Source organism: Apodemus sylvaticus, chromosome 10 (genome assembly GCF_947179515.1).
Source record: "Apodemus sylvaticus chromosome 10, mApoSyl1.1, whole genome shotgun sequence".
NCBI classification, from domain to species: Eukaryota; Metazoa; Chordata; class Mammalia; order Rodentia; family Muridae; genus Apodemus; species Apodemus sylvaticus.
This window is the reverse complement of record NC_067481.1, coordinates 62,965,141-62,987,315: the sequence shown is the minus strand read 5'-3', so window position 1 is coordinate 62,987,315 and position 22,175 is coordinate 62,965,141. Positions and strand designations below refer to the sequence as shown.

Below are 22,175 nucleotides of genomic sequence, written 5' to 3'. Positions count from 1 at the left end.
TGGCCCCTGACAGTGTAAGCTGATGCTGGGGGCTGGTTGTTGGGGTGGGGGTGGGGGGCATTCTGCAGTTCCAGGGGCGGAGCTGGGTCTGTGGGCTCAGACCCAACACATAACTGTGGGCGGCTGCAGTCTGGGGCCCCAGACAGCCAGCCTCTCTCAAACCGAGCTGACAGCATGAAGGTACTGGCCTGGAGGATCAAGTCCATTTGTGGAGACAAGCCATTTGTCCGATAGCGAACAGAGAAGCATAGTGGGGTTCTCTTGAAACTTTAAGTTCTGGGAATATTGGATCTTTCCGCGGGAAAGCAGAGACGGGGGGAAAAGACAGAGGGCAGGTTTCAGGCAGGGAGAGCCCTGGGAGGTGTCTGGCCCATGTTAGGGGCTACACTCACCCCATTTCCCATCACCAGACCCTCCCAGCTCTGCCACTGCTGCTGATGCTGCTCTCCACGCCTCCCCCGTGCGCCCCGCAAGCCTCCGGGATCCGGGGAGATGGTAAGCTGCCCCATTCACAGACATGGCCTGGTCAGCAGGCTGGATGAGGCCATTCTAAGTGAGGCTCTGCAGGACTGTTTCCTCCTCTACAGAGTGGCAGGTATCCCCCTAGAGAAATCTCCAGAGTTCTCAGGACAGGGTCCCCTAGGCCTGGAGCAAAATTGGGATACAGAGGTGTCCTTATGCCTTTGTCTTTCTCCTCACGGTCCCTTTACTGCCACTCGCAGCTCTGGAGAAGTCCTGTCTTCAGCAACCCCTGGACTGTGATGACATCTACGCCCAGGGCTATCAGGAAGACGGTGTGTACCTCATCTACCCCTACGGCCCCAGTGTGCCAGTGCCCGTCTTCTGTGACATGACAACTGAGGGGGGCAAGTGGACGGTGAGTAGGCAAAGGGGCCTCAGGTCAGATGGGGTTCCGGCAGCCGCACAGTCCTAGGTGCCAGCTCTGTGAAGTGGGCTTCTCATCGTTATGGAGGCTGGATCCAGGGCTGCTAACACTGGTGCGCTTGAGGCTAATTAATGCATACTGTCCTCACAGTGGCGGGTAGGTGCCTTTTCTAAATGAGGAGCTGCAGGCCCAGGTAAGTGGTATTGCTAGCCTTGGGCCACACAGTACCAGAACTCACAGCCAAGGATTCGAGAGACTCCTGCTGTCTTTATCATGCAGTGCTGGGATGGAACCCAGGGCCTCTAGGTTAGGTGGATACTTTGCCACTAAGCTATGTCTACAGGCCCCCACTCCCTCTTGGTCTTTTCCAGTGGACACGAGGCCTGGTAGTTACCCCCTTCTCAGCAGCAGATGCTCAATGAGAGGCCTGGAGCTACTAGAGTGTGTTCTGTTTTCGCAGTTCCCTAAAACCCACTACAGTCCCTTATAAACTGGCCCAGTCACCTGGGAGGGGGGGAACTGGATAACCATCGTCCAGCCCCTTGTCCCCTTATTTCCAGGTTTTCCAGAAAAGATTCAACGGCTCAGTGAGTTTCTTCCGGGGCTGGAGCGACTACAAGCTGGGCTTTGGCCGTGCTGACGGGGAGTACTGGCTGGGTAAGGTGGGGGCCATGGGGTGGGGGCTGCCCCTCAGTCAAGTCTTTGCTGACCAGCTGCCACCCCTCCTTAGGGCTGCAGAACCTGCACCTCCTGACTCTGAAGCAGAAGTATGAGTTGCGCGTGGACTTGGAAGATTTTGAGAACAACACAGCCTTTGCCAAGTACACTGACTTCTCCATCTCCCCCAATGCGGTCAGCGCCGAGGAGGATGGCTATACCCTCTACGTGGCTGGCTTCGAGGATGGCGGGGCAGGTACCCATCTTGGCTTCTTCAGGGGCAGTGGTAGGGGAGGAGGGGAGGGGGCAGATCAATAAGAGCTGGGGTTAGTAATGTAGGATTGGCCCGCTCCATTGGTTCCTTAAGACCCCTCCCTCAACCCTTCTGGGTGTGGAAGAGCCCTAGTTCTCCGCAGACCCTTCAGCTACATGAACCTCAGCCCCAGGGAACAGCCACCCTGGCCCTGCTCCAGGCAGCTCTGCAGAAGAACAGCTGTTCTCTTTGTGGCTCAGGGAAGGAGGGTGCCCTCATCCGATAGGATGCCACATCATGTCATCCCAAGTACATTCATCAACTGCTGTCACCCTCTCAGCTCCTGGCAGCAGTTTTTCTAGTCTTCCTCCCTTTTGCCAGGTGACTCACTATCCTACCACAGTGGTCAGAAGTTCTCCACCTTTGATCGAGACCAGGACCTCTTTGTGCAGAACTGTGCAGCCCTGTCCTCAGGCGCCTTCTGGTTCAGAAGCTGCCATTTCGCCAACCTCAATGGCTTCTACCTGGGTGGTTCCCACCTCTCCTATGCCAATGGCATCAACTGGGCCCAGTGGAAAGGCTTCTATTACTCCCTCAAGCGCACTGAGATGAAAATTCGTCGGGCCTGAGGGGCTGGCCCAAGCAGGCCCCACCTCTCCCCTGGAAGTCCCAAGTCTCCATATTCTCCCTCCATGCTTTACCCACAATTCCTAAGCACCATCTATGCCCTGGCAAACTGCTGCCCCCACATACAGCCAGGCCCTGTAGCATTCCACCGGAGGCTAGGCTGTCAACAGCCCTCCAGGCTTTTCTGTGGCCAAGCCATGCTAGCCTGGATCTGGCTGAAATCCATACAAACTCCAAGTTGCTTCTACCCCTTCGTGACAGCTGAGAGCCAGAAGCTACCTTCTAGCTGCCAGCTAATGCAGGCCGCCTCAGCAGCTTCCTTACTGCAGAGCTGTCTGTGTGAGGCTACCCTCCTCGGCAGAGTGATGCAGCACCTATGGCACTGCCAAGCTGCTTCTGAATGGCCACTGCCACACCCCAGCACTCACACAGCTCTCCTCAGAATACTTCCTGCCTTGGTCTCATCAACCCCCTCAGTGAGCATCTGGGAACCCAACCCTATCTGCCTTCACTCGTCCCTCAAAATTCAACACCAAAACAACTCACCACAGCGGGCAACTGCTCATCACCTCTGAAGTAGCCATGGCAAAGATAGGCTTGGTAACTTGGTCCCCTGCTTGCCCTGGAGATTGTCATGAGCGGCAGCATGGAGCAGTCTGTGGGCTGGGAGTGGGTGGGAAGTAGAGGTCTCAATAAACCTTCAGATCTGATGGACTGGCTCTGTGGACGAACAGTTACTTGGCTCCAAATATGAGCACCTGGCCCTTCCTCAGTCCCCTACTGCTGGTGTTTTTACCCCAACTCCAAAAATGACACACAGAGTCAGGTTAAAGGAAACCTTGTATTTCACAGGCCTCATTTTGATGGCAAAACAAATGCATATTACAACAATAATAAAAAATACAATACTGGAGAAGACTGCTCAGGGGGGAGTAGAGCCTCCCAATCCTGTTATGGCTCGGTGGTGGCTCAGGTGGCTGCTTAAGGCTGAAAGGTGGGTCTGAGATGAACCTGCAGAGTAACTCAAGCTGAGCCTCACCTGCCAGGCCCAAGGCTGCAGCCCTCTGGATCGCACCCCTGGGCCTTGAAGCTGGGTGTGTCCTGGCAGCAAGGCACAAGCTGTGGGTTTCAGGGCTCTTGGAGGTCAGGCAGGTCAGACAGCAGCATTGGGGAGTCCATCTGGATCTCACGCTGCAGAGACTCAATGTCGGCAGGGTTCATGCCATGGCCCTCAAGCCAGTCAGCAAGGAGGGAGGCTGAAAGGGAGGCTGAGTCTGCCTGGCTGTAAGGAAAAGAAATAGGGATGAGTATTCTCAGCCCGGGCTGGTTGAGCAGCCATTCAGACCCTCTGTTAAAGCCCAGTCCAGCCATCTTACCCATCCTGTGGACCATCAGCCACACCCATATCAAAAGATTGGTTTAAGAATTCCTCCAGGTCAAAGCCAACGCCATAGCCAGCCCCACTGCCCTTCGGAGTGCCTGAGAACACGGGAGGCAGGGGGTCCTCCACCTGTAGGGGACAATAACAGGTTATAACACAGGTGCCAGGAAGGACAAAATGAGATCAGCAGGGCACGCCCTGTTATCCCTGACTACTTTGCCCAGATATCCCAGAGCATGAACACTGCCTTTGAATCACCAAGTGCTAGTGCATGAGGCTGTCTCTAAGGCAGACATTCTCCAAGCAGCGCCTACCTCCCAATAGCCTCTCCACTGGCTTTCTATGTTCCTTCTATGAGCAAGGGGGCAGGCTCAAGGAGGTAAGCCTCCCTCTGCCGCTTCCTCTCATCCAACATGGACAACTACCCAACCCACCTTCCAGGACCAGATCAAGATATCCCAGGCTTTCTCTCTTCTCACCTGAGACTTGGACAGTTGCTGGGTCACCAGGTTGACATCAGGTGACTCTGATGTAGAAGGCTGAGGGGTGAGCCCAGGCTCTGGAGGTGGTGGGCCAGATGGGAAGTAAGGCAGAAGTTCTGGGGCATCAGAACCAGGTAACCCACTAGGTGGCACAAGTGTCTGGGAGGCCAAAAGGCTAGTGGAAGGGGCAGTCTGGAGAGGGGCAGGGATAGGGCCAGCAGGCTGGGGAACAGGGCCGGGGGGTGGGCAAACAGGCTGGGAGGCAGGACCAGGAATAGAGCCTGCAGGCTGTAGAGGAGCAGTAGACTGAGATACTGGGCCTGTGGGAGGACTAGTGGGTTGGGCAGAGGACGGTGCTGGTACAGGTGCTGGGGCAGGGGCAGGGGCAGGAGGTCTAGCCATGCGAGTCCACCGCTCTAGCAGGCTTCGGTCATTGTCACTGAGCACCAGTCCAGCCAGGGGGTCAGTAGAGGGCCCCCCCAAGGTACCAGCCCCCCTCTCCTTGCGTTCCCGCTCTTGTCGTCTCTTCTCCCGCTCCTTGGCTCTCTCTTGTCGCCTCCTGCGCTTCTCTTCTCGTTCTCGCTGGCGTTCCTGAGCTGTCACAGGCTTTCGAGGTTCGGGTGCCTCCAAGGGTGCACTGGGCCCATCTGCAGAAAAGTTGGACAAGGGAAAGGTAAGGGCTTACGGTTCCATCCCAGAATCCCTGTCTACCACTCCACTACCACCCAGATGCTGGGCCCACAAACCACCTCTGAGCCGGCTCCTCAGGGACTTGAGCAGGGCGGCTTTGAGGGCTGCTTTGGTATTGTCGGAGATGGCGCCCTCTCTTTTTGGTGGAGCAAGCTCACTGGCCGGCGGGGCAGGCTGCAGAGTCAGATCAACGGTGTCAGGTGCAGGGCCAGAGCATGGTGGTAGTGCTGGAGGCGGTGACTCCATGGCACAGTCTCCACTTGGAGCCCAGGGACTGGGCATCTCAACATCTGGACACACAGGCTCACTAGCCACAGGCTGCAGAGAAGGCTGGAAGCGGATTTGTTGGCGGATGCCCTCCCGTCGTGCATGGAAGTCCTCTATCTCAGCCACAATGGCCTCCTTAATGCGCTCCCTGGTAAGGGCTTCACGGTCAAAAGCAAAGTCAAAAGGTGGGGCACAATCAGGCTCATCGTCAGGGTCATGGTACTTAGCCAGGAAGGGGTGGCGAAGGGCAGCAGCAGCTGAGATTCGGGCACTGGGTTCAAATCGCAACATGCGTCCCAGCAGGGAGAGGGCCTGGCGGTCAGCACCTGGGTAGACTGTCTCCCAAGGCACAGGCTGCCTTGGTGGCAGGCTCTGGATATAGGCTCGCACCCTTTCAGCCCCCACAGCCTGAATCACAGCTGGTGATGGAGTTCCCAACACCATCATGATCAGCTGTAACTGGTGCACATAGTTTTTGCCTGGGAAGAGCTGGCGCCGGGCCAGCATCTCACCAAAGATGCAGCCCACAGACCAGAGGTCAATAGCCTGTGTGTACTCGTGCAGGGAGAGCATGAGTTCTGGGGCACGGTACCAGCGAGTGGCCACATACTCAGTCATGAAGTACTGGTGCTCGGCAGGGGAAGTACACAGGCCACGGGCCATTCCAAAGTCACCAATCTTGAGCTCACAGTTCTCATTGACCAGAAGGTTAGAGGGTTTAAGATCACGGTGGATGACCTGAGCAGAGTGCATGTACTTGAGGCCCCGAAGCAGCTGGTAGAGGAAGTATCTCACATGTTCCAGTGTGAGCGGCTGCGAAGAGTGAATGATCTGGTGTAGGTCGCTTTCCATGAGGTCCAGTACCACATAGCTGGAAATGGGGAGACACGGGTGAGCTAGCCTCCTTACATTACAGGGAGAAGCACTCCCAAGCCCTGAGGCTATAGCCTTACAGTGAGACCCCAAAGGACTAGCACCAGATTCTACAGATTCCACATTTTTTTTTTTGTTTTTTTTTTGGTTTTTCAAGACAAGATGTCCATGTATCCTCATCTGTCCTGGAACTTGCTCTGCAGACCAGGTTGGCCTCAAACTCAAAACTCAAGAGATCTGCCTGCCTCTGCCTCCCAAGTGCTGGGATTAAAGGCATGCACCACCAGTGGGCCACTACATCTTTTATGAAAGGTTTTTGAAACGTATGTGTATGTTCCCTGCATGTATGCTCCACTCATGTGCCTTATGTCTACAGAGGCAGGAAGAGGGAGTCTGATCCCCAACACTGGAGTTACAGACGTCAGTTAGTCACCATGCAGACATTATGAACTGAAGCCAAGTTTTCTGCAAGAGCAAGTGCTCTTAATCACTGAATCATTTTTTTCTAGCTCCAACTTTTTTACAGCTTTCTGACAAGTCACTTTCTCCATGGACCTAATTTGTCAAAATTTGTCAAAAAAAAAATTTTTTTTTTAAGGGAATGTTCAAATATACCAAGATTGGCCAATATGGTTAATTTTGGAGCAAACTCTGTAGTTTGCCAACAGCTAGGTGAAAACTCTTACTTTTTTAAGAAGGTATTCTGTGAACAATTAGTTGTCTGCCATGAGAATGGGACATTGCTGTGTGACACTACAATGTACTATGTCTGTTGTCTTACACAATTTGGACCTGTTCTGTCTTTCTGTCCTCCCCACTCTCTCTATTGTTGCTTGTGTTTTTTGTTTTGTCTTTTGGAATAGGGTTCAGGCTAGCCTTGAACTTCCTATATACCAAAGGTGGCGTGCCCATAAAGAGCTAATCCTCTTAATTTTTTTTTTCCTTTAGTACAGAAGAGTCAACCTAAAAGCTCAAAGATGCTTGTCAGTCCACCACTAACCGACATTCCCAGCCCTTGAACTCTTCTTGAGAAATAAGAACTGTCCCTATCAATGTCCTATGGGGCCGTAGTCCTAGACTCACAGACCGCATCACTCTGGGTTCAACCGCCCTTCCAGAACTTCAGTATTACTGGCCCTGGAACTGGGCCAACCGTGGCTAAACTGATCCAAACCTCTCCTGGCCCATTCCTTACACAGATCTGAATTCTCCATAGGGCACGGTAGGCCTCAGGATATCCTTGATGGCGATGATGTTGTCATGTTTAAAGTGTTTGAGGATCTTCAGTTCCCTGAGGGTCCGTTTGGCATTGGTCACCACATCAAAAGCATTAGGTATCTTCTTGATGGCCACCTGCTGGCCTGGAGAGCAGGAAAAGGGCAGATACCAGAGAGTGCCTTCAAGTTAGCTGCAGATCCATTCAGCACTGCCCTTCTGGAACCCAGAGAGCAATAAGTACCTACTGTGTGTAGGGCCCTGTGTGTAATATATATCAAAGTTTAATTTCACAATTACCTCATGAAGCAGCTACTAACAGCTCACATACAGAGGAGACACGGCTAGTCGGTGATGATTGTGACTGTATTAATTCACTCTCCCTCCCTCCTCACATAGTCGCTCCATCCCAGATCCTCCCCATTCCACCAACACTCCATCGTGCCAATCTCTGGCTCTAGAACGTATCCCTTTTGGACACCAAAGAGCATCTCTCTATTCTGGCTTACAGGGATATCGTTTTCCTGAGGAGAAAGTAGGCTGACTGGGAGAAGCAGGGTTCCTGAGAAGGGTACCTAACGGGGAGCTGGCACCTAGTCGGTAAGCGTGAGTGGAACCAGAATCCCCGACGCAGCTGATCCTCCTGGGACCGTGCGGGTTCCTCACCGCCTCTGGAAAGCAGTCCACACATGCTGAGCCTCAGGAAGCCAGCTCACCAGTGAGGCGGCGGCGCGCCGAAGACACCACCCCGTAGGCCCCATTGCCTATGGTCTCGATGATCTCGTACTCGTCCCCCACGTCAAAGGTCACGTCGAAGGAGCGGGCTTTGAGCAGGGCCAGGTTCTTGGCCACGACAGAGGCTGCGGTATGGACCGGTTCTGCCTTTACCCGCCCAGGGGGCTCCCCAGAGCCATCTTCGCCGTCCTCCTCCTTCAGCGGTTCGGCCATGGTCTATATGAGGCGCTGATGAGAAGATCGTCCTGAGGGCCTCTCAGTTCCCCTTCCGTGGGTTTGGAGGCAGGACCTGCGCATCAGGCGAGAAAGTGGACCCCTGGCACAGAGAACCCCATGGCCCAGGATCCAGGGGGGCGCGGCGCGGCCCCGGAAGAAAGGGAGGGGCGGGGCGCTGGGACTCCCGGGACCACACTCACCGACCGGCCGCCACGCCTCCCCGGGAATTTGGGGTTCCGGGGTCTCGCCAACCCAGTGTTGAGTGTTCCCCCCAGGCTCACTCACTTAACAAGGACCGCGGCAACCACCAAAGCCTCGCGTGCGCCGAAGCAGACCACCCCACCAGGACCACGCTCCTCCAGCCCCTGGCCAATCGTTGAGCCGCCTCCGCGGAGGTTCCCACCCCTTCATTTTACTCTATCCAATCAAAATTTACCGAACGGAAAAGCCGCGCCCTTGTCACTCGCGCGCGCGCGCGCGCCCAGCTGTTCCACTCACGGCGGGAGCCGCCCAAAGGATGATGCGCGCTCCTCAGGGGTGCGCGCGCAGCCCCGCACCATGCTCTCACGCATGCGTACTAGCAACTTCGGGAAGAGCGCAAGGCCCCACCAAGTTCGCGTGCACTTCTGAGCCTACCCGCTCCACAGGCCCGAAGGGGCGGAGATAAGTGTGTGTGTGTGGGGGGGTTGTCACCTAGGCAACAGGCTCCGCACCCCGCTGTCCTTTTGGCTCTTCCTTCCTTGTTAGCTTCATTTCCTAGGGGATTTGCTGCGCACTCTTTCGGCGCCGGAAGTTCTGGATGCCTTATCCCCGAGTAGTGACCACAGAGACCCAAGTCTTCCGGATTCTAGAGCGTCGCTGACTCACTCTCTCTCTCTCTCTCTCTCTCTCTCTCTCTCTCTCTCTCTCTCTCTCTCTCTCTCTCTCTCTCTCTCTCTCCCTCCTCTCTCTCTCTCTCTCTCTCTCTCCTCTCTCCCCTCTCTCTCTCTCTCTCTCTCTCTCTCCTCCCCCCCCTCTCTCCCCTCTCCCCTCTCCCCCCCCCCCTCTTCTCAGTGAGGACCTCGCCGGGATGCGCATGCGCTCTGGACCGCGCCAGAGCCAGCGACTTACCTGTTCCTTTTTTTCCTCTGTCCCTCTGGGTCGTCAGGACAAGGCTAAAGTGAGCACTGTTAATCCGAGAGCTAAGAAGGTTCCTCTCCAAGGAGATTCAGGATTCCCCGTGAAACAAGAAAAGTGTGGAACGAGAAACTGGGATGAAACCCAGTAAGGTTTGAGTATCGACTTGACATTTATTACTCAGTTCTCAACTAAAAGCCAAAGATTGAGTCCAAAGCAGAAATGAACCTTAGTAATCATACACGGTTGTTCGTGTTGCCCAGCCTTCGTACTTGGTTACCAAAATACATGTAGAAAGTTTCACACATCGATTTATTTTCACAGACTTAATACCCGCGCCTTTGATTTAGATTAAAATGTTTTATAAAACACGACACAGTGGCTCACGCCTTTAGTCCCAGAACTGAAGAGGCAGAGGCTGGCCTCAAACTGACAGATCTGCCTGCTTCTGCCTCCTGAGCGCTAAGATGAAAGGTGTTCACTGCCTTGCTAAATGACTGTATTTTGACAGGATGTCCAGTCACAGTTCAGGGTTACCCAGGGCATGGGAGAGAAGGTGGAGAGTATTTAAATCGATTTCTTTAGGGGTTAATGACTTTATCTTAAGTTCTGAGTGTTCAACTAAGACCTTTCAGGTAGACTTTGGCTGAAATGTTCCTCTGTTTCCAGAAGTCTGCAGTAGATTTTGCTGAGCGAATCTTCCCTGTGCACAGCACAGGGATCTGCAGGAAAGAGGAGTGTTGAAAAAGGACAGAATCTGGTGTTTTACTAGATAATGCAAGATTCTTATTCTTAGGAGCTGTCCCAGGGTAGACCTGATCAATATAGGAGAATAGCTCAGGCTGCGGTTTCCAGTTGAAGATCCACTTGCTTAGTCTTCAACAGGATTGCCTCCAGTACACAGATTTCACTCCCACAGAAACACACGACTCCACATGGCAGGCAACAGCCAGTGTACACTTACATTTACAAACTAGGATTTTTTAAATAAATAGATGTGTGTAAACACAGAAACTGTACACAGAGATCAACGACCTTCTAAGACATACATGGGGACCTGCACAGCTCCCCCAGAATAATTCCATACATAGAACACATGGACCCATGCACACATGCACACCAAGTCTTTCTGCTTGAAGGTCTGTCTGTCTTCATCCCAGCATCATGGCCATAACCTTCCCTCTTCCCTGCTAAATGAATGATTTGGGCCTGAAAGCATCTTACATTTAGGGGACTGGTTGGGCAGTAGGCTCACAGGAAGGCAAAGGCTGTGCTTATAAAATTCATTACTTACTTCATAATAGACCAGCTTGATGGGCAGGAGATGGGTGGAGGCTCTGGGGCTGCTGCCAAAGGCCTATACCAAGGCAGTATGGCTTGATGAGGGCTTTGTTCTTAGAGCCACCTTCTGCCTCCCTGTAGGACAGGATTTAGCCCTGAGTCCAGCAGAAGAATATGTTTTGATTCGAGAACAGCAACATCTAGAAACGACTCTCTCCAGCTTCCAGCAACCTGGGTAGATGAGGGTAACCTCAGGGCCAGATAGATGAAGTCATAACTGGAAGAGTCATCTTGCTTCTATCATGGTGCACAGATGGTACCTATACCACCAAGCACATGCCACCTAGTATTATGTCACCTAGTATTATACATGTGGGGCCTGTATTGTCCCTTTAATTTTAAAAATGATTCTTTATCTTATTGCACTGATGGTGTTTTACTTTCATGTGTTATCTATGTGAGGGTGTGTCAGATGTCCTAGAACTGGAACAGTCATGAACTGGCATGTGGGTGCTAGGAGTTGAACCCAGGTCCTCTGAAAGAGCAGCTAGTGCTTTTAACCACTGAGCCATCTCCCCAGGACTGGCAATTTTTAAAGGCCAAAGTTTAATGCAATCACAGCAATAGAACTGGAAGTTACATTGGGTGGCTCTACCAGGTGCGACTTCTGGCAGCATGCACTCAAGATGATGGTATCATGACAGAAGCATGGTTTGAAGTGGCCATATGGCAAGATGGCCAGTGATTCAGGAGCCAGATGCAATCTTTTAAAGCCATCCATCTTCAAGACAACTAGCTCACTTCTAAAGACCTTCAAAAACATGTGCTAAAGTTCCCATTTTATAAGATATACTCAGTGTTCTGCTGAGCATATGCAGGACTGAGATCAATCTCAGCAGTGAATAAAAAACACACTACTATTAACCCCCTGGATGGCCAAATCACCTCATGCCCACTCCACCTGGGGGAGACAAATCATAGCTACACTAGAGGAGGATGACAGGCCTCTGTGTTTGGCTCTGAGGCTGATATCCTCCACCTCAGAACATTCCTCAGGCTGGTCTCACTTGCTCTGGGTGTGGGGATGTGATCTGTTGTCTGTCCTCAGAACCCAGATTTGTGAGAAACAAGATGTAAAGGTCATCAGAGCTGTTGTCATGGTAATACACGTCCTTAGTGATTTCTTCCTTTTATCCTTCCTAGGGAACAGTGACAGGACCCCAGATATATCCCAAACTGTCTCCTCCCCCCCCCTTCATGTCCCCTCTTCTTCTGACCACTGTTGACCCAGGCATATTTGGAGATCCCAATACCATGAGATGACCACCAAGAATAGCAGCAGTGGTTGAGTGGAGCCAAATATGCTGGGTTCTCTTGTGGTTACTGAGCTGCTCTGCCACCATAGCCTCTCCTGGATTCTTTGTAGGAACTCCAGCCCCGCCATAGCTCCAAGTGCCAAGCCTCAGCTGCTCTCCATTGACTCCTTTAGGCCTTCAAATCTAGCACCACTTGGGTGACTCTTACACTACCAAGTTCAAATGCCAACATGAGATACAACCCTGGCCACCTCTGGAGCACAGCTTCTGTGTGCTGACTCTCAGGAAACACTTCCCAGAAGACTCACCTGATTGATACTGGTGTCTTCTTAATCACAGATGATTCCTCAGCACCAGCTGATCAGACACCACAGATTCTTCACACAAAAGGCCCAGTGGAGTCTTTGCTTCCCTCTGGAACCTAACAAGCCAGGCCTCTCACCGTTCTTATCCTACTCCAGAGCAGCTCACTGAGCATCAACACTCAGTGGCCTTTCTAACCCAAAGTTCCAAAGTCCTTCCACAATCCTCCTGAAAACAACACAGTCAGGTCTGTCACAGCAATACCCCACTCTCCTGGTATCAATTCGTCTTAGTTAGGGTTACTATTGCTGTGATGAAACACAATGACCAAAGCAAGGTGAGAAAGAAAGGATTTTTTCAGCTTACACTTCCATATTATGGTTCATCAACAAAGGAAGTCAGGATAGAATCTCAAACAGGGCAGGAACCTAGAGTGAAGAGGCCCTGGGGTGAAGAGATCTGCTGCTTTTTTTTTTTTTTTTTTTTTTTTTTTTTAAGATTTTACTTATTTCATGTAAGTGAGCACATCGTTGCTGTCTTCAGACACACCAGAAGAGGGCATTGGATCCCATTACAGATGATTGTGTTGCCAGGAATTGAACTTAGGACCTCTGGAAGAGCAGTCAATGTTCTTAACCATTGGGTCATCTCTCCAGCCCAATATGGTGCTTTTTTTTTTTTTTTTTTTTTAATTGAAGCTAGAACATCAGCCTCGGAGTGAACTCAACTCACAGTGGGCTGGGCCCTCCCACATCAATTAGTGATTAAGCAAATGATCCACAGGCTTACCTACAGCCCAGTCACATGGAGGCTTTTCTCAATCTTGGTTCCCTCTTCTCAGATAACTATGGTTTGTGCTAAGCTGACAAAACACTAGCCAGCACAGCCCCCTTCCCAAATCTCTCTTCCTGTTGGTTTAGAACAGAAGAGCCTTATCTAATGAGTAATTTGGGGATTGAGAATGCTCCCCTTTTTGGATCCGTGGTTCAGTCAGTAGCATGTAACTTTCCAACTCTTTCAGTAAAGACCAGCAAATAGCAGCCCACCGGCTAGGAGAGAGGGGCCTAGAGCTTCTGCTTGTATGACTCTTGGCTCTAAGCTACAAGAATTTCTTACACACTTGCACCAGGCCCACTTAGAAGGCTGTGACCACCTACCTTTCCTCTTCCCACAGTTGGTTTTGGGAATCCCGCCAACTGACTTCCAAGCTAACAGCTAGTGTGACCTGGAGTCCATACTGCAGGCTGAGTTCCCTAAAGTATACACATCTGCATCCATTTGTTTCCAGGTTCCCCAATCATTAATGTACTCGCTAATGTTTCCTTATAAGTTCTGCATGTGAAGCCTGAATCTGCAGCTACGTTACTACAACTGATATAGCTAAATTACCTTCCAGGTCTGGATTTCAGTCACTTCCTCCATAAAACAGAGATGTGTTCAAATTTTTTCATTAAAAAAGTAGTTTCCAAGTATTTTCCATTAGCCCAGCAATGAGGACCAAGTACTGAATGCTCCCAGAACGGAGCTGGGGATCTAAAGGTGGAGGCTCGCATTAAGCAACCTTGAATTGGACAGTGATTAGACTAAGTGCGGTTGGATTTGAGCACTAACAACTGCAGCTACTGAGAAGGATGCTGGTGGCTTGGGACCGAGCTCTGACATCCCTGAGCTGCCAATGATTCTCCAAAAATGGGTGACTGGTTCCGTGGGCTCCAGCTTCTCGTGCAGGACCCGGGCCTTGGGCAAGTGGATTCTCTGGGTTTCGATGACAAGAGCCTCAAAGGGCTGAGGGACACATCCTTCACCTGAGGCATTGTGCTGGGTGATGCCCTCTGGCCGGCTCTGTGCACTAGGCCCTCCAACGAAGGCGCCTGTGCCGTCGCTGCGTGTGGCAACAGCGACACCGCCTGGAGAGAGGTAACTCTAGCACGTGACTTTCCAAGGGCCTGAGTCCGGGTGCTGCTTCTTCTCTACATCCAGCTTTCCAGCCTGGGAGCTTCAAGTACGGCCACAGGCGAGTGAAATCACACTCCGCGGGTCCGAGGACCAGACCCTTGGGATTCCGCTCGACGGAAACGGAGGACAGTGCCTATGGCTATAAAGACCACTGCGCCTGCGTACTCCTGCCTTTGTGCGAAGTCGTCACCGCTTGAGAAATTTGTCCTAGACGACTTACCATCTGTTTCCAAGACAACCCGGGAGTCTCCTGGCAACAGCGGAGCGGCCTGCGCCGGTCTCCCCGACCCATCCTTGCAATGGCCACAGCAAGTCCCAGCGTCTTCCTGCTCATGGTCACCGGGCAGGTAGAGAGTGCCCAGGTAAGCAGCCATGGACTCCGCATAGGGACGGCCCGTTCCTCTCCCCGGGCTCATCCCCCAGCTCCTAGAAAGCCAAGCCGTTGCTCTGAGCGTCTCCAATAATTGGAAAAGAGAGCCAGCATTTGAGAACCTTGGCACCAGGCAGACGGACGGAACAAGCATGGGTGGAGAACAGACCTCGAGGCGTTCCGCTTGTACCAAAGTCACACTTTAGCCTCCAGCTTGGATCCTGTTTACTTGGTTGAGTGGTGGCTCAATGGGACTAATGGGACTCAGTTGATCCATTTAACAGTTAGGAACTCACTAGAAGGCAGTGGCCAAGGTGGGATTCGACCCGAGCCGTCTGAGAGAACTTTGCAACATTGTTCTTTTGGGCTGCTTGTTAAAAATGCTCATCATTCCTATATATTCCGAGGTTTGGTTGACATGATTTAAGTTCTGCCGGGTCTGACGCTCACTGGGTATTCCCGCCTTCCCATTCATTGGTACTGCATTCTGCCTGTTTTCCTTATCTAGTAAGAGGATGCCTACCTGGGCTGCTTACTCTGGACACCTTCCTTAGCTTCTGTTCTGGGCTTTCCGTCTCCGGGGCCCTCGGGTCTAGGCATGTTCTTTGGCCCTGTCGCTCCCTGGGTTTTCATGTGAGCATCATTTCTGTAGATCTAATTTGTGCCCAGCACTGGGGACACACGGGCATGAAACCTGTTCCTTCTTCAGTCTAACAGGGTTATCAGACATTGGGTGCCCGGATACAGAAATGCAGAGGAGTGAAGGGAGCCAAGCAATGATCCTTAAGCCAGCTATTGATTGAAGAACTCCCCGAGGGTCAATTCTGAAAGATGGACAAGGGGCCTACTACATGTGGACTAAGAAAGACAGACAGAAAGCCGACCCTGAGCAAAATTACCTATGGGTAATGGCAGTCTGGGACTAAGCCTAATTTCCTGATTTTCATTCCCTGGCCCTGCTGAAATCCATGTCCACATCCTCAGTCCCAGATGCCTCGTGTTGCTAATTCCTACCTACTGCATCTGCCTAGCTAATGTGTGGGCCCAGTTTGCACTTTCTAGACAGAACCCTATATACTTTTCTCAGTTTCCAGAGTATGATGACCTCTACTGCAAGTACTGCTTTGTGTACGGCCAGGACTGGGCCCCAACAGCGGTAAGTTGGACTCATGGGCCTCCTCTAGTTAGAACTTTGGCAATTCCTGAAGGATCTATCACACCTGTATTAGTCAGGGTTTCTATTCCTGCACAAACATCATGACCAAGAAGCAAGTTAGGGAGGAAAGGGTTTATTGAGCTTATACTTCCACGTTGCAGTTCATCACTAAAGGAGGTCATGACTGGAACTCAAGCAGGTCAGGAAGCAGGAGCTGATGCAGAGGCCACGGAGGGATGTTTCTTACTGACTTGCTTCCCCTGGCTTGCTCACCCTGCTCTCTTATAGAACCCAAGAGCACCAGCCCAAAGGTGGTACCATCCACAAGGGGCCCTCCCCACTTAATCACTAATTGAGAAAATGCCCCATAGCTGGATCTCATAGAGACACTTCCCCAACTAAAGGTCCTTTCTTTGTGATAACTCCAGCCTGTGTCAAGTTGACACACAAAACTAGCCAGTATAACACCCTTCTATTCAGACCCAAGAGGTAGACACTAAGGTCAGAGAGGACCCAAACATTGAGTTTGGTTTTGGGAAAGCTAGCTTATAGAATATAGCCACTACTGGGATCACTGATTGAACCCTGGAGTCTGTGTTGGTGGCAGGTGAGAGGGACAAGTGGCAGCCTAACCAAGTAGACTCTGGAGAACCACCTACCAGTGGCTGAGGACACCATCAGCCAGTACCCCCACCTGAAAAAAAAGTGACCCCTTCTCAGGCAGCAGAAAACACCAGGAGCCAGGACAAAATAAAGGATCTCTTCTCGAGGTTTTGAGGTGTCTTTTACCACAGGAAGGAGCTGCAGTGCAGACCATGCTACACCATCCTTTATTTGCATAGCATTCACCTAACCTTCACAAGTTTAAAAAATGGAAGCCAGTCAAACATGATAGCATATGCAGAGAAGGCTGGGGCAGGAGCATGTCTAGGGATCCAAGGTCAAGCTGGGTTGCATATATAATACCAAACAAATGGAAAACATCAAGTAAAGAAAGCCCAGCCTCTCTGAGCCAGAGTTTCTTCATTTGTACCACAGGCATGTTAATACTTCTTGGGTGTTTTTCTTATATTTGCATTAAAAAAAGTTTCAATATATATTAGAAATTAATTCCATTTTAAATTATGTGTATTTATATCTGTGTATGGGTATGAATGCAAGTGGCTACGGAGGCCACTAGATCCCCTAGAGTTGGTATTATAGGTGGTTGTGAGCTGCCTTTGAGGCTGGAGATATGACTGAGCAATTAGAATGCATACTTTTACAGAGGACCCCAGTTTGATTCCAAGCACCCACATTGTGGCTCACAACCACCTGTAACTTAATGACTATTTGAGTCCCTCTGGGAGTGACCACTGTCTGACACAAGTCCCCATCTTGTAGAGACGTCTGCTCTTGTTAAGGAGACACTACATAGAATACATTCTGGTCTGTTAGCCAAGGACAGGTAGAATGCAGTGGGTCAGGAGCTGGAGTGTACAGGTAACTGGGAGGGCAGAATCTAGATCCAGGCATTTCGGATAAACAGTTAAAGGGAGGGTGGAAACAAGCAACACAAAACTTAAATGACCTCCCCAACTTACCTACTTAAATAGAAAGGTCATGGGGTCTTGGAACTCAGACAGGCTATCTCTGTGTCTATACAGGGTCTGGAGGAGGGAATCTCACAGATAGCATCCAAGAGCCAAGATGTACGGCAAGCATTGGTGTGGAACTTCCCCATCGACGTGACCTTTAAAAGTACCAACCCCTATGGCTGTGAGTCTGTGGGCCATGATGGAAGGGAGATCCTCTGCCACCACTCTCCTTTAGCGGCCCTGCCAGTGTCTGGGTTTGTGCCCTAGCTTTTGATGCTCTCAACATCTGCCTTTTTTATTAACTGCAGTTTGTAGTGCTGCAGCCATGTGGCTGGAGGGTCTAACTCCAAGTCGTCCAGTTTCCCACTGTAGTGCTCCAGTCAGCGCCGGTATCTGCTCATCCTGTGCTAGTTGCTCAGGGCCCTCTTCAGAGCCTTCTGTTTGTGTTCTGGGCAAAGCTTTCCCCTCATTCTATAGCTACCCTTCTAATCCTGAGCCCTGGCAAAGCTAGCAAAGCAAGCGAAACAATGGAGGTCGGCCAGGACAGGTTAAGGCTGATCTGCCAAGGTTGAATATGTAATCTAGTGGCAGTTCAGAGAACACAGATGGGGGAAGCAGTCATTGAGTACAGTGCACTGTAGTACTGAACAGAGACCTGCTTGCCCCAGTCTTCGGTTGCACATACCCAATAGAGACCAGCACTCAAAGAGTCCACAGTGTGACAAGATCTGAGACTTACTGCAACAGTTCTCAAAGGAACAGCCCACACAGGTGACTGCAGTATATGGTGATAGGTATTTAGCACTGAGAATGAACAAGCCACTATACAAAAACTGAGTAACTCTGTTACTTTTGGTGGCAGAATAATAATGTGAAAGGCACAGATTTCATTATTCTTTGCTGAACACCATCTGTGGTTGGTATTATTCCAAGGCTTTTAGAGACAAGAAAGGTCATGAGAGAAAAGGATGGTGAACTTGTCTGAGGCCATTCAACAGTAACTACAGAGCCAGCTTCCAGGCCTGTCATTTATAGTAGCAGATAGTAATAGATCTGTCTGCCACACCTAGAGAAAACAGACACCTAGTAGGCCTGGCTGGATGTGAGCAGGAAGCATTTGTAAATGTCAGTATGTTAAGGAAAAATACTTGGAAAGCCACAACTTTCTGCAGGGTGTCATGGTTGGTGAAGACCACACACATCAGTGAAGAGGCAAGCAGAGGCTCAGGCTTGGCACAGGGCCTCCACAGGACTTCCTGTGTCTACCAAATGTTGTGGCTCTTATCTTCCCAGCTGTGAGCAGAGGTATGGAGAGCACTCCCCGAGCACCAGCAGAGTAGTAGCAGCAGCAGCTGGGTGTGGACAGGGTTCCCAGGGCTTTGGCCATCATCCTCCTGAATGTCTGTTCCAGACTTCAGCTAGGCACACAATTTATTATTTCCCTTCCTTCCATGGTTCTTCTACATGCCAACCTTGTCCTTCCCAAGGGCCACAGATTGTACTCAGCGTGTATGGACCAGACGTGTTTGGGAATGACGTGGTCCGAGGCTATGGCGCAGTTCATGTGCCCTTCTCTCCTGGACGGTAGGTGTCCACTCTTGAACTGGCCCCTGGCCAGCACTTTGCCTCCTAATGAGCAGGCAAACCTTGAGAGCAGCAGCTTTAGGCTCAGGCTGTCTGGCCACTGCTCCTTCCTCTGACTTGGGCAAGTGATGTTCAGGGGCCTGGGTGGTCCTGCACCTTGGAAAAGACCCACATAGGTGGGCGATATGTACTGCTGGAGAGGGATAGCAGTGAGTGTAGAAAGAAGAAAGTCCTATGTAAAGCCACACACCTTGATCTGTCCCTCAGCACATCTCTGTATGAAAACATTTGTTTCAGGCACAAAAGAACCATCCCCATGTTTGTGCCAGAGTCTACATCTACACTACAGAAGTTCACAAGGTAAGTCTTCTCTCCCTCTCGGTCTAATGGGTAACCAATTGACCAGCACCCTTCCACCCTCCTGAGACCTGGAAACCTCACAGGTCCTCAGGTGGCTGCACCTAGAGACAGGTGTAAACAGGGATGCAGGCAGGCGCCCTGCTGAGCCCTTGTACTTCTTTGGCCTTAGGATTCAGATTCCCATTGCCACTAAACTACCCTCTAGGAGGAGCTCTCAAGCAGGAAAGGCTGCGTAAGCTGCGTAAGCCATCACCTGGAAGAGATACTACCAACCTTTGGGACTGAAGTAGCAGTCAGGCCATGTTAGTGGGCTTCGCCAGTCCGACAGCTATAGGAGAAGGGAACTAGACCCTAGTTTTGAGAGAGCTGAAGAATAAAGGTTCCGAGCTTCAAGACTTATGGTTGGCTGCCTTGACAGTGCCTTGCCTTTACCTATGTGGCTAACACAGGATAATTTCTACCCTGCAGTGTTCTTAGTAATATCTACTAGACCCTCTTCACAATCAGGTCGCCTTCCCAGCATCTCCGCTCCTCAAGTGTTGCTCAGACCTCTGCAGTCTCTTCCACTTAGTCTTTACATAAAGTCTTAGGGTGGTGTCGCTGCTGTCCAGAGGTCCTGAGTTCAAATCCCAGCAACCACATGGTAGCTCCCAACCACATTTGTACGGGATCAGATGCCCTCTTCTGGTGTGTCTGAAGATAGCTACAGTATACTCATAAATAAAATAATATCTAATAATATTTTTTTTTAAAAAATGTAGAAATAACTTTTGTAGGACAACTCCACCAGCATTCCAGTTTGCCTGAGGAGGTAGGACTTTGTCTTCTTTTTGGGCAGTTTGTAACCACGACTATGTAAGAGAACTGGAGACATATGGTGAAGGTAGAATGTGCCTTCATACCAGGATTGCTCTCTGAGACTCCTCATAGAATTAAGGCGAGTGCAGTTAGAACTTTGCTCAATGATGGGCAAACAGAAGAGGGATACCCACTCATCTAGTTTCTTCTGGAATGCCTAGCTATAGGAACCCTGGCTTCTCTACCTAGGTTGTCTGAACTCTTCTCCTCCTGTGGCTCCCTCAGGAACCTAGCAGGCTAACAGGGCTGCTGAGGTCTAGCCTGGAAGCCCAGGGATCTAGCCATACCCTCAGCATAGCTGTAGGTGGTGGGTGTATAATCATGGTTTCCAGAAAGCCTGACACAAACTGTCCAGACAGAAGACAGCCTTACATCCTCCGGCAAACAGGAATGCTGATGGAATTGTCCCACAAAGCCTGAGTTGGTCCTGGCGGCTGTGCTTAGGCTAATCTTATACACTCCAAGCCTATGGTTGCCAGCCCAACACTGGGTCTGTATCCATGTAGCTTAACGCCCTGGGTGGGACTCAGGATCTGAAGTTTGGGTGCAGTAGGATTGTGAATTACAAGACATTTGTAGGAGTGCTTCTGAGTTTGCCAACCAAGGCCTGGGAGCAACCTAGGTGAAACTTTTAAAAGTTAGATGACCTAGCATTATCCACAGCCATCCAGGGCCAGATCCTCCCTAGAAGGGGTAATGTTTTGTGGCAGGTAGGGTGCTTTCACTTCATACAGTCTCATGAGGTAGGTAGGTGCTATTATCTTAAAGTAGACAAACAGGTTCAGTGATGGGGTGTGGCTTATTCTGGATCCCGTATAAGGAGGCAAAGCTAACAGAATCTGGATCCGGCCCTTTTGGGAATTAGGCTCTCTCTCCTGAAGAGATTGACCCACCTGTTTCTTTTTGGAGGTTTCCATGGGTTCAGGTTGTACTATTTGCCCCACATCTCCTTCAACATTTATCCTTGGTTTAAAGCTACAAAAGACTTGGCCAGGCAGGCTGGACGCTCCTCAGTGCCTCTGGTGTAAGCACTGCTAGAACTGTTGGCAACGGACCCCTAACAGGGGACATCTCCTGGCATCCCACTTGGCCTATCAAATAGGTAGGAGGTTGTCCTAGCACGTAGAGGAGGGGTTGTTGGAGAAATGCCCCTTTAAGCCTGGAACACTCTTGTTCAGTGTCTGAAGCCAGCAAGTCCCAAGTGCTGCTCACCGTGTATTCCTATGTTCTCAGCTGGTTCATGGGACGGCGGCCTGAGTACACAGACCCGAAGGTGGTGGCCCAGGGTGAAGGCCGGGAAGGTAAGACTGATGCTCCTAACTGTAACTGAAGGGTTGAGATGGGCTCCAACCCTAGGAGCCCAGGGAGGAGGTTCCAGACAACTGGGACGTAGTAATATACAGGACACCCAAAGAATTTTCTAGACCACCACCCACACAAGGGCTTCAGCAGGTGGTTTGCCATGTCTGTCCCAGTCAAACCCAGCTAATGCTCAGCTTCTGTCCCCAGTGACTCGTGTTCGCTCTCAGGGATTTGTTACCCTCCTCTTCAATGTGGTGACCAAGGACATGAAGAAGCTGGGCTATGATACTGGGCCTGTGGACACACAAGGAGTCCTGGGTCCCAGCCTGCCACAAGACAACCCACAATAAAAGTCAGCCTTTCTGTCAACCACTATGGACCAGATGCCCTCCAGCCTACACACAACCATATCAACTGAGCTGGGAAGTTGGGAGCTAAAGATAGTTTTATATAATAAAGTGTCACTTTTTTCCCCAGAGGTTGGTTCTGGGGTCTGCATTTTTAGATTTCATTTGCACCTCTCTAACAGGAACAAGCCCAGTAGGATGCCATGGTCAAGTGGAGGCCTCTCCAGGATTGCTAAGCAGCTTGCACAGAGCTGACACCCTTTCACCACCTCAGCACTCGTTTCTAAAACTTGTCTTCCTCAGCAGCAGGAAGCTAAGTCACTTGTTCCATGGCTGCCACTATGACTGAGGCACATTGTTAGCAGAA

At 50.9% G+C, this 22,175-nt stretch overlaps 3 protein-coding genes across 10 annotated transcripts; 2 read left to right on the top strand and 1 right to left on the bottom strand.

The window, feature by feature from the left end:
- Positions 1-126: 126 nt before the first annotated feature.
- On the top strand, positions 127-3,133 carry Mfap4 (microfibril associated protein 4). Its single transcript, XM_052195320.1, has 6 exons — positions 127-180; positions 411-495; positions 723-877; positions 1,447-1,543; positions 1,617-1,799; positions 2,178-3,133. Exons 1-6 carry the CDS (start codon positions 175-177, stop codon positions 2,423-2,425), a joined length of 774 nt encoding a protein of 257 aa, XP_052051280.1. The 5' UTR covers positions 127-174; the 3' UTR covers positions 2,426-3,133.
- Positions 3,134-3,245: 112 nt separating this feature from the next.
- Mapk7 (mitogen-activated protein kinase 7) lies at positions 3,246-9,109 on the bottom strand. Of its 7 annotated transcripts, none has more exons than XM_052195313.1 (7): positions 8,976-9,109; positions 8,048-8,355; positions 7,312-7,477; positions 5,036-6,114; positions 4,284-4,933; positions 3,800-3,933; positions 3,246-3,705 (listed from the first exon to the last, which is right to left on the bottom strand). In XM_052195313.1, the coding sequence occupies exons 2-7, from the start codon at positions 8,277-8,279 to the stop codon at positions 3,552-3,554; spliced, it is 2,415 nt and encodes an 804-aa protein (XP_052051273.1). In that variant the 5' UTR covers positions 8,280-8,355; positions 8,976-9,109; the 3' UTR covers positions 3,246-3,551. The 7 variants fall into 7 exon arrangements, with proteins under 7 accessions (XP_052051273.1, XP_052051274.1, XP_052051272.1 ...); XM_052195314.1 differs by lacking the exon at positions 8,976-9,109 and adding an exon at positions 8,719-8,786; XM_052195312.1 differs by lacking the exon at positions 8,976-9,109 and adding an exon at positions 8,568-8,679.
- A 3,892-nt stretch (positions 9,110-13,001) lies between these two features.
- Positions 13,002-21,939, top strand: B9d1 (B9 domain containing 1). 2 transcript variants are annotated; one of them, XM_052196899.1, is made up of 7 exons: positions 13,059-14,616; positions 15,712-15,780; positions 17,427-17,538; positions 18,845-18,941; positions 19,239-19,301; positions 21,393-21,460; positions 21,669-21,939. In XM_052196899.1, the coding sequence occupies exons 1-7, from the start codon at positions 14,554-14,556 to the stop codon at positions 21,809-21,811; spliced, it is 615 nt and encodes a 204-aa protein (XP_052052859.1). In that variant the 5' UTR covers positions 13,059-14,553; the 3' UTR covers positions 21,812-21,939. The 2 variants fall into 2 exon arrangements, with proteins under 2 accessions (XP_052052860.1, XP_052052859.1); XM_052196900.1 differs by lacking the exon at positions 18,845-18,941 and having other exon boundaries at positions 13,002-14,616; positions 21,669-21,761.
- Positions 21,940-22,175: the final 236 nt, after the last annotated feature.

Bases quoted from the DNA above. Each gene is read 5' to 3' on its own strand.
- Mfap4 (XM_052195320.1), top strand. The intron at 496-722 runs GTAAGCTGCCCC...TGCCACTCGCAG, and splicing joins CTCCGGGATCCGGGGAGATG to CTCTGGAGAAGTCCTGTCTT. The intron at 878-1,446 runs GTGAGTAGGCAA...CCTTATTTCCAG, and splicing joins CTGAGGGGGGCAAGTGGACG to GTTTTCCAGAAAAGATTCAA.
- Mapk7 (XM_052195313.1), bottom strand. From the start codon at position 8,279: ATGGCCGAACCGCTGAAGGAGGAGGACGGCGAAGATGGCTCTGGGGAG. The intron at 7,478-8,047 runs GTGAGCTGGCTT...CCTGCTCTCCAG, and splicing joins GGCGCGCCGCCGCCTCACTG to GCCAGCAGGTGGCCATCAAG. The intron at 3,934-4,283 runs GTGAGAAGAGAG...TGTCCCCTACAG, and splicing joins AGCAACTGTCCAAGTCTCAG to GTGGAGGACCCCCTGCCTCC.
- B9d1 (XM_052196899.1), top strand. From the start codon at position 14,554: ATGGCCACAGCAAGTCCCAGCGTCTTCCTGCTCATGGTCACCGGGCAG. The intron at 17,539-18,844 runs GTGAGTCTGTGG...GTCCTTCCCAAG, and splicing joins AAGTACCAACCCCTATGGCT to GGCCACAGATTGTACTCAGC. The intron at 21,461-21,668 runs GTAAGACTGATG...TTCTGTCCCCAG, and splicing joins CCAGGGTGAAGGCCGGGAAG to TGACTCGTGTTCGCTCTCAG.